General features: G+C 45.9%; 1 protein-coding gene across 1 annotated transcript in view; it reads right to left on the minus strand.

Moving 5' to 3' along the window:
• Nucleotides 1-8,282, minus strand: part of SLC6A19 (solute carrier family 6 member 19) — a 338,662-nt gene extending 330,380 nt beyond the window's left edge. Inside the window, exon 1 of the mRNA XM_073587681.1 lies at nt 7,981-8,282. Within this exon, the coding sequence (XP_073443782.1) occupies nt 7,981-8,182 (202 nt within the window). The 5' untranslated portion in view covers nt 8,183-8,282. The remainder of the gene's footprint in view (nt 1-7,980) is intronic.
• Between the last annotated feature and the right edge of the window lie 3,050 nt (nt 8,283-11,332).

Genomic DNA, 11,332 nt, shown 5'->3' on the forward strand with positions numbered 1-11,332 from the left:
CAAACTGATAGCAACACCATAGAAGAAATGCTAGCACAAGCTTCCAGTATCCGTTGTTTCAGATGCTGCACATCTCATATCTTCATTGCCTTAAGATGACCCCCAAAGATAAAAGTCTAAGGGGATCAGATCAGGAGACCTTGGTGGCCACTCAACTGGCCCTCGACGACCAATCCACAGTCCAGGAAATTGTTCATGTAGGAATGCTCAGACCTGACACCCATAATTGATGGTATGGTGTGTTATATGGGGTACAAAGATAGTGGGGCCATTCTTCATCAATGGAAACCTCAATTCCACTGGATATCTGAAATTGCTACATGATGATGTGTTGCCCTGTTCATGCACTGAAGATGGCACGTTCCCTGAGTTTTTCCAGCAAGATGGTGCACCACCACCTTATGGGTGTCAGGTCAGAGCATTCCTACAATGAATCTGACCCCTTAGACTAGCATCCCGTCTGTGGTGTTGCTATCAGTGTGTCAAGAGTGGGAGAAGAGGGTTGCATTGACAATCCAGCACAATGGGCAGCACTTTGAACACATTTTATAAGTGGTGTGGTGTAGTGACCACTATGTCAGCTAGGGGGCGCTGTGTGGGTGTCCCAGGACGGGTGTACAGGCACATTCAGTGTGGTAACAGGAGCAGGGTCCTAAATGACCATTATGGGTCTCAAGGTGGGTGGCCTTGGGATGCAGGCTCCAGGGTGTATTGATCAGCAGAGGTACTGCTGATTTTTCTGTTACACTATGTCAGGGAAGCCTGTGTGTGTCTATGTGCAATACAACCTTTAGTGATGTCATAGCCATGTGATCACCTGTGGGTGTGGTTACAAGGCTATGTAATTGAGGTGTTTGGCACATGTGAGAGAGTGTGAGAGAGTCTGTCTGAGTGTGGACAGACTTTCATGTGTCCAGGTGGGACACTACAGAAAGCGTATATGGGGAGGACTACAGCTCCCAGCATGTGCTGAGACTCTCGGTCCGAGTCTGAAGCCACGGACATTTTGTGTTCCTTTGCCTGAGCTGAAGGTTACATTTCAGTGTTACGCTGCCTTGTGGGTTTATGAAGTGAATAAACCTCATGAACTTTGGGAAGAACCTGTCGCATATTTGTCTCCCGCTGCACCTAAGCGAGTCACATCCCTACAATTGGTGACAGACTGCGGGCAGCGACTCCCAGAAGCACGTGTGGCAGTGCTGGCGATTCTGAGCCAGGAGAGCAGACAGTCTGACAACCGTGAGTAATACTGACCGAGGTCAGAGAAAGTGACTATGTTAATATTTGTGGGATACCTCTGAGGAGACGAGGCATCCGAGAACCTGTGTGGCCGACACAGGTAACAGACAGGAGTCTGTGTTGCAGTGACCAGGGTCAGTGAGAGACTGTGTTCCTGGAGGGGTCAGTGAGCAAGGTCCTGGAGGGTCAGTGTTGGGAGGTTCTGGGAGAGGAATCGGATCCCTGGAACACGTGATATGACCTTGGACCTGGTGAGGCGTGTGTTGGGCAGTCTCAGGCAGAGACGGATGTCCTGAAGAGCACCCGCTGAACCCCTGGACCTGGTGAGAGCGGTGTGTTGGGAGACCCTGGGAGGAGGGTTGGCTCCCTGAATAGCACCCGGTGTGCCCGGTGTGTTGGACGTTCTCAGGTGGAGACGGTACGTCCTGAGTGGCACACGAACAGGACACGTGAGAGACTGTGCATGTGTTTTGTTTTTTTTTTCTCTTTTCCTCTACAAAACCTGAAGGTGCTTGCTGTGGCTCAGTGAGGTCACAAAGGTCTCGCAGCACAGGGACCTGGTGTTTTCTTGTTGGGTTCTCCTCCTTGAGCATTGGTAGCAGACGCTGTCTGTCTACACCATCCTGCTGCAGCTTTATTGCATGTGACTAAGCGGATACAGTAGTTGTGGCTTTACACAACTATTGAGGGTGAGTACCCTGTATGATTGCTTCATAACCCATTATACCTGCACTGGTAAGGCCCTATGGGCACACTTTTGTGTTTTTTTTATCTTTGAGGGTGACAAGCGGCTTCCGGTGGATCGGCGGGTCCACGAAGATGGCGCAGCAGGAGCTGCAGTGACACCAGCCGCTGTGTGTGTGTGTGAACAGCAGCCGGATGTGCCGGTTATCAGTGACAGCAGGAGCTGTGGTGGTGCCAACAAAGACTTGTGTGGTATCGTTAAAAGACAAACTGTACTGTGTGAACTGTGGCATAAGAAGTTCTGCAGAACGGACATGGGGAAATCCCAAAAAGGAGTGGTAACCCAAAAAGGGGTGGAGTCCCAAAAGGGGGCGGTGACCCAAAAGGGAGTGGTAACCAAAAAAAGGGGTGGAGTCCCAAAAGGGGGCGGTGACCCAAACCGGGGTAATTGCACAAAAGGGGGTGGAGTCCCAAATTGGCACGGTAACCCAAAAAGGGGTGGAGTCCCGGGAGGGGGCGGCAACCCAAAGTGGGGTAGTGGTCCAGAAAAGGGCCAAGTTTGAAGAAATGACAGCACTAGATGACTCAGTGGGTATGTCTGGAGTACCGCAGTGTGTGTGTATGACTTGGTCAGAATGTGGGATATCCTTTCTGGATAGTGACGATGGGCCGCAGGTGTGTACCGTGATGCTGCATCGGGAAGGAGTCCCTGGTCGGCTGGACTCAAAGAGTCAGGTGACTCTGACAGGAACTCCACTCGTTTTAGCTCTGACCGAGAAAAACGTCAGAGTGCGCTGCGTCCACGGGGTCGTTGTGAATTATAAAGTGGACAGAGTCATAATTGAGATGACAAAGGGGGAGTGCCAAGGTGGTAGTATGCCACCAAACTTAGTGCATACCTTTGAGAGGCGCCGGGACTTTGTTTTGTTTGATGACGTTTGGTCAGATGATGGAGATTCTTCGACTGTGCGGCAAGCAGACACTGAGACAGTGACGGCTCCTGACATGGACAGGTCAGAGGTAGAACTGACCAGAGGAAGAAGCACATCTGCCCAACTGACGGACCTGACGTTTCGCGATAAGAAAGATGGTGGGCTGGGAGATGAGACGACTGGACTAGACACATTGGTGCTGGACGGTAACTGGAGGGTTCACTCGACTGGGGTGACTGACCCAGTGGTACCCTTTAACGATATAATTAAAGAGGTAGTGGTGAGACACGTGATGGACAAAAGAGAGCAGGATCGTGAGATACAGCTGATAAAGGAGACTGTAACAGAACATGTCGAACGGGAAAGAGTCCTAAGGCAAGCAGGTGAGCACAGAGTGGATGAGCTGGAGAAGGAAGTCTCTGAGCTCAGAGGGCACCTGTCAGCGTGTCAAACTATGAACAAAGCTATAGTGAAGGATATGGAGGTGCTCAGAGAGGCCCAAGAGAAGCATCAACAGGAGATTCTCCGGAGAGAGGATGAGTGTCGCTACCTGGCAGAGGAGCGAGATAAAGTTCTGCAAGAACTCAGTGGAGTAGTAAAAGGTCTTCTACGGGAGAAGTGGATGGGTGAAGACGTACAGCGGCCGTGCCCGACTGATAGCAAGGCAGAACTGCCAAAGCCCATCTCGGAAAAGGGTCCTGAGGACTGTATATCTCAGGAAGATGGTGAGCCAAGAGCTGCACAAGACAGTCACCCGGTCTTGGCAGATACCTTGAGGGAAGTGTCTGTGGGGAACCCAGAGCCATCTGTCCAGGATGAGAGCAAGTCCATGGCCTTCAAGTGCGTGATGGAGGTACCCGAAGACGTACGAGAAGCGTGTGCCAGCGAAGGTGTGCATGAGACCTTTAAAAAGGCAGTAAAGGCCTATAGTGTGAACTGGGCACCAGAAACAAACCAGTTGGTGATACTGGCAGAAATGGAAGACACAGAGAGAAGGGTGGCTGTCCTGAAGGAGATGCACCTACAATGTCTCCGCACGAAACAGATGCTCGTGGAGCGTAATAGGAAAGCCGCTCGATGTCTGGAGCTTGCAAAGGAAGCTCAAAGTCGGCTGGGCTTTGTGGAAGACATAATTCCGGTACCCAGAAATCTGGTAGGGAAAGTTGTTGGCAGACTTGGAAAGGTGATGCAGGAGATGGTGAATCGATCCAGTGTGAAGAGAGTGAGGATCCCACCTACTGGTGAAATCCAAGTCGCTGTTGAAGATGACATGGTTCCTGTCATTGTGGTTGGTTCGGTGGAAAGCATTGGGAAGCTTTGCATGCTCCTGGAATATCGGGTAGCTTACCTGAAGGAGATTGAGCAGCTAAGACAGGATCGACTGCAGATGAATGAGCAGATAGAGAACGTCAGGTGGCGTCCACCTCCAACCCAAGGTGTAAGGACCCGAAGGGATCCTCCAAGGAATGAAAGGACAGGTAGTCGAAGGCAAGAACGTCGAGAGTCCGCAAGTGGCCGTTCTAATCTTAGTAACGTAGGCACGAGACCCGGTGGTGGACATAGCGACAGAGGGTCAGACTCAGACCAGGCAGTAAGCCCAACTGGACGTGGGACTCATGACCGTACGAACTGTGAGAGCTGGCCAGTGAGAGAAAGGTCGGGTGACGGAGCGCATGGCAGACAGGTGGAGACTAAAGAGTGTCTGGTCACCCTGACGGACTTTGACTGGAAGGCCAAAGCCCAAGGCCGAGATACTGACCGCTGGGGGCGGGGGAGGCCTAACGTAAATATGATGCAGTATGACTACCGAAACAGACGGAGATGGTCCTCTCGACTTGTAGGGCAAGGTGACATGGGTGCCAGGTCTCAAGATACCTGGGTGATGTCATGTGTTCAACCCCACAAGTTTGAACAGAGGGGGGAGGTATGTGGTGTAGTGACCACTATGTCAGCTAGGGGGCGCTGTGTGGGTGTCCCAGGACGGGTGTACAGGCACATTCAGTGTGGTAACAGGAGCAGGGTCCTAAATGACCATTATGGGTCTCAAGGTGGGTGGCCTTGGGATGCAGGCTCCAGGGTGTATTGATCAGCAGAGGTACTGCTGATCTTTCTGTTACACTGGGTCAGGGAAGCCTGTGTGTGTCTATGTGCAATACAACCTTTAGTGATGTCATAGCCATGTGATCACCTGTGGGTGTGGTTACAGGGCTATGTAATTGAGGTGTTTGGCACATGTGAGAGAGTGTGAGAGAGTCTGTCTGAGTGTGGACAGACTTTCATGTGTCCAGGTGGGACACTACAGAAAGTGTATATGGGGAGGACTACAGCTCCCAGCATGTGCTGAGACTCTCGGTCCGAGTCTGAAGCCACAGACATTTTGTGTTCCTTTGCCTGAGCTGAAGGTTACATTTCAGTGTTACGCTGCCTTGTGGGTTTATGAAGTGAATAAACCTCATGAACTTTGGGAAGAACCTGTCGCATATTTGTCTCCCGCTGCACCTAAGCAAGTCACATCCCTACAGTGGTCATAAACTTGTAAATAACTCATGAAAGAATAAAGATACATTAAAACCAAGTACACTATTGTTTTTCTTGTGAAGTGCCCAATAAGTTTGAGTCACATGACCCTCTTCCCATTAGAAAAAATAAAGTTGGATCCAAAATGGCCGACTTCAAAATGGTTGCCATGGTCACCACCCATTTTGAAAAGTTTCCCCCCTCTCATATACTAATGTGCCACAAGCAGGAAGTTAATATCACCAACCATTCCTATTTTACTTAGATGTATCCATATAAATGGCCCACCCTGTACTTTAAAGGGAACCTGTCATGTGAAAAAATGTTGTTAACCTGCAAATACAAGTTTCAAAAGTCATGCAAGTGCCACACTGAACAACCGGCTATTGGCTGAAAATTAACTTTATTCCTCCCTGCAGACCTGGGCTTTCAGTCATAAAGGAATGGCCAGTGTGGCTTCAGTCACCGCTCAGCACATAGTGAGTGGCAACTGTAACCACACAACAGCACTGACAGCCAGCTGGCTCTACAGTGCATCACTGGGAAGTCAGCTGTCACTCACTGCCAGGAGCGTAGTTACAGCCGCCGCTCACTTTGCACTGATAGGTGACTGAAGCCACATCGACTGCACCTCTATGACTGAAAGCCAGAGGCTGCTGGAAGGAGTAAAGTTCATTTGCTCTGAGTAGTTGGATGTTCAGTGCGGCAGTCGAATGGCTTCACAGCACTATTAACATACAGATTAACCCCATATCTGCAAATAAATAGCAGTTTTTTTTCACATGACAGGTACAGGTTCCCTTTAAATAATTATAAATAGAAAATGCCTTTCATACTTTTTAGCCTACTGGTATATCATAGACCTCTCATTCTTACAAATAGGTTTATTACATTACTAGCTGAAGAGCCCGGCGTTGCCTGGGCATAGTAACCAACTGTGGTTAGTTATAACAAATTATAATAATTATATTGCACATAAAAACTGTGCATCTAATCCTATCCTGTGTGATACTGACTACTGAGCCGTGTATCTAATCCTATTCTGTGTGATACTGGTGCTGAGCTGCGTATCTAATCCTATCCTGTGTGATACTGTCTGCTGAGCCGTGTATCTATTCCTATCCTGTGTGATACTGACTGCTGAGCTGTGTATCTAATCCTATCCTGTGTGATACTGCCTGCTGAGCTGTGTATCTAATCCTATCCTGTGTGATACTGCCTGCTGAGCCATGTGTCTAATCCTCTCCTGTGTGATACTGACTGCTGAGCTGTGTATCTAATCCTATCCTGTGTGTTACTGACTGCAGAGCCGTGTATCTAATCCTATCCTGTGTGATACTGACTGCTGAGCCGTGTATCTAATCCTATCCTGTGTGATACTGCCTGCTGAGCTGTGTATCTAATCCTATCCTGTGTGATACTGCCTGCTGAGCCATGTGTCTAATCCTCTCCTGTGTGATACTGACTGCTGAGCTGTGTATCTAATCCTCTCCTGTGTGATACTGACTGCTGAGCTGTGTATCTAATCCTATCCTGTGTGTTACTGACTGCAGAGCCGTGTATCTAATCCTATCCTGTGTGATACTGACTGCAGAGCCGTGTATCTAATCCTATCCTGTGTGATACTGACTGCTGAGCTGTGTATCTAATCCTATCCTGTGTGATACTGCCTGCTGAGCCATGTGTCTAATCCTCTCCTGTGTGATACTGACTGCTGAGCTGTGTATCTAATCCTATCCTGTGTGTTACTGACTGCAGAGCCGTGTATCTAATCCTATCCTGTGTGATACTGGGCACCCCCTGCAGTCTGTGTCAGAGGGTGGTCTGTGTTGGCACGGTAATAAATTGTGTTATTTCCAGCTTTACAGAAGGACGATAACACCATAGAAGTGATAAGAATAATAGGCCTCCGCTACCACAACTGTCTACAAAGAAAACTGTTGCTGATGGGAACCAATCACAGCTCATTTTTCATCTTTTAAACAACTCTGGGACAGCGTGGCGAGTTTTGAGTGGCGACTTTTGTGTTTCAACTTTTATGTGGCGAGGTTGGTGTATGTGTGGTGAAATGTGTGCTGAGGGTGGTATATGTGTTGAAGCACGTGGTAGTGTGTGGCGCATTTTGTGTGTGTGTTCATATCCCCGTGTGTGGTGAGTATCCCATGTCAGGGCCCCACCTTAGCAACTGTACGGTATATACTGTTTGGCGCCATCGCTCTCATTCTTTAAGTCCCCCTTGTTCACATCTGGCAGCTGTCAATTTGCCTCCAACACTTTTCCTTTCACTTTTTCCCCATTATGTAGATAGGGGCAAAATAGTTTGGTGAATTGGTGCGCATGGGGTTAAAATTTCGCCTCACAATATAGCCTATGACAATTTCGGGGTCCAGACGTGTGACTGTGCAAAATTTTGTGGCTGTAGCTACGACGGTGCAGATGCCAATTCCAGACATACATACATTCATACATACCCACATTGAGCTTTATATATTAGATTACATATTATTTGCAATAAACTTATTAGATTTTCAAATCTTTCATTTTGCAGTCTATGAACACACTACACAGCTGTACAGCTAGTACAAAATTCACAAAATTTAGCACATACCTCCTCCATGGCTTTGACAAAGGTAGGGAAATCTCCATACGTTTCCCAGTCCCACACAAAAACCTATACAGGTAAGCATGTACTGCGCTTTGTTGTCCCATTTTGGTCTTTCTCCTGCTTCCTCTTTTTCTAGAATCTCAAGTTGCTCATAGGTTTGTATCCTATTTTCAAGTCCTGGGTTTGGCAGCACAAGTTTGACCATGATGCAGGGAGAAGCAGGATCTTATTACATAAAGAGATGATAAAAAGAAAACAGCGCAGCTTGACAGAAGATGAAAGTGATGACTGACAATTTATGCAAGTGGTATTTATACTGAACCTTTGGCACTCATTACAGGAGGGCACCACCTAAAGTAGAAAGAAGTGTCAGCAGAACCTTTACAAGGATAGTTCTTCTAATTATTAATGCCTTATCAGTCAATGCTTCACTAAGTACAAAATGAACCCACATACAATCCTTGTGCACTTTGAAAGCTGCTGATTTTTATTGCTCCTCTGAATGATTTTGAAAAAAATATTTGCTCATGCTTGTGTAAACCAATATGTAACCTAGAGATGGTTGTAAATCTACCATTTTTGTACAGTACTGCTTCTAGGAAAGTAATCGTGAAAGGAAATGTTGCATTGGCATAAGCTTCTAGCAAGGGCTTTAAATATATTTTATTTGTAATAATCAGTCCACATTCAATGATTCTCTGTTGTAAGCAGAAGATAAAATCTGTAAAAGCCAAACTTCCTATTCTCTATAATTGCAACATAATTCAGACATGAATTGCGCTTTCTCACTTGATTCCATACAAAGCCATGTGTTTACAGCCAGTAGCTCTCATGAATCAGCTACTGTTATTTAACAAAGATTTTCAATGAGATTTTTTTTAAAACCAACAATATTATATGCATTATGTAAACTAGAGGGCAGGTCAGTGAGGGATCAGTGACATGTCAGCAGTCTGCATTATGGATACCTGATCAGAGCACCACATGAAGACCCCCCCAGGCCGCCCCGCGGCACGGGCATATCGTTAACTCAAAACTGATAATAGATTTCATCAACCAAGGCATCATTTTATTCAGTATAATGGCACCAACCTGACAATGCGTGTAGGCTACTGTGCACAATCCTGCTGACAGATTCCCTTTAAAGTTGTTTCTTTTTTTAACCCCTTTACGCCCAAGGGTGGTTTGCACGTTCATGACCGGGCCAATTTTTACAATTCTGGCCACTGTCCTTTTATGAGGTAATAACTCTGGAACACGTCCATGGATCCTGGTGATTCTGACATTGTTTTTCTCGTGACATATTGTAATTTATGTTAGTGATAAAATTTCATTCATATAACGCGTTCATTTGTGAAATAAATGAACATGTGGTGAAAATTTTGAAAATTTCGCAATTTTCCAACTTTAAATTTTCATGCCCTTAAATCACAGAGCTATGGCACACAAAAAACTTAATAAGTAACATTTCCCACATGTTTACTCTACATCAGCACAATTTTGGAACCAACTTTTTTTTGTTAGGAAGTTATAAGGGTTAAAAGTTGACCAGCGATTTCTCATTTTTGCAGCACCATTTGAAATCACTTTGAGAGGTCTATATAATAGAAAATACCCAAAAGTGACATCATTCTAAAAACTGCACCCCTCAAGGTGCTCAAAACCAAATTCAAGAAGTGTATTAATCCTTCAGGTGCTTCACAGGAATTTTTTGAATGTTTAAATAAAAATGAACATTTAACTTTTTTTCACAAAAAAATTACTTTAGGTCCAATTTTTTTTATTTTACCAAGGGTAACAGTAGAAATTGGACTGCAAAAGTTATTGTGCAATTTGTCCTGTGTACGCTGATACCTGATATGTGGGGGGAACCACTGTTTCGGCGCATGGCAGAGCTCGGAAAAGAACGAGCTCCGTTTGACTTTTTCAACACAAAATTGGCTTGAATTGAGATCGGGCACCATGTCACGTTTGGAGAGCCCCTGATGTGCCCAAACAGTGGAAACCACAACAAAAGTGACCCCATTTTGGAAAGTAGAACCACAAGAAACTTATCTAGATGTGTAGTGAGCACTCTGAACCCCCAAGGGCTTCACAGAAGTTTATAACGTACAGCCGTACAATTAAAAAATCATATTTTTTAAAAAAAAATGATCTTTTCACCCCCAATTTTTATTTTCCCAAAGGTAACAGGACCCCAAAAGTTATTGTGCAATTTGTCCTGAGTACGCTGATACCCCATATGTGGGGGTAAACCACTATTTGGGCGCATGGCAGAGCTCGGAAGGGAAGCAGCGCCATTTGACATTTTGGCTGGAATTGAGATCAGATGCCATGTTGCATTTGGAGAGCCGCTGATGTGCCTAAACAGTGGAAACACCCCACAAATGACACCATTTTGGAAACTAGACCCCCCAAGGAACTTATCTAGATGTGTAGTTAGCACTTTGAACCCCCAAGTGCTTCACAGAAGTTTATAACGCCCGGGCATGAAAATAAAAAAATTATATTTTTTGCACAAACATGATTTTTTTAGCCCCTTTTTTTATTTTCCCAAGGGTAACAGGAGAAATTGGACCCCAAAAGTTGTTGCACAATTTGTCCTGAGTACGCTGATACTCCCGACTCTCCCCTATATGTGGGAGAAAACTACCGTATGGGCACTAAAGATGAGCGACTTTGCCTTTATTAGGGTTGAGTCGGGTTTCACGAAACCCGACTTTCGCAAATGTCGAGTCGAACGAAATCGGCCGATTATTGTGAAAAGTCGAAGTCCGACTGAAACACGAAACCCAATGTAAGTCAATGGGGAAGAAAAGTCGGCAGTGAGTGGAGGACAAGAAACACACCTAGAGTGCCCATTTTAATGCCAAAAACATCAATTCTTATTCCTTAAGCTTGTCAACCTTAATTTACTTTATAATAATAGTTAGGCATTGAAAACTGGGGGTTATTTGGCTAAAGTTGTGGGGGGGGTAGTGCTGGCTCCAGATTTTCGTGGGCCCAGGGCCAAAGAGTGTCACTGGGCTCCTTTAACACATGACACAATTCATGATCCTTTGATATGGCAGAGAAATAACGGTACAGTACAATGAAAAATACTTCAATTCTTACATCACATGACTGACATCCATTTTAAATTCTCCAATAGCTCCAAAAACAGACAGTATATTCCTCCATTCAGTATTATGGCTACCGCATAGTGCGCTATACAGAGTAATGAGGCCCATATATTTCTCCATACAGAATCATTGGTCCCATATAATGTTCGATGCAGTATATGATGAGCTCCACATAATGCTACAGTATATGTTGTTCACCATGGATGAAGCTCCAGTGTCTTATGGGCCCAAAT

Source organism: Dendrobates tinctorius, unplaced genomic scaffold (assembly GCF_039654945.1).
Source record: "Dendrobates tinctorius isolate UK_male_01 unplaced genomic scaffold, ASM3965494v1 ptg000102l, whole genome shotgun sequence".
In the NCBI taxonomy this organism is placed as follows: domain Eukaryota; kingdom Metazoa; phylum Chordata; class Amphibia; order Anura; family Dendrobatidae; genus Dendrobates; species Dendrobates tinctorius.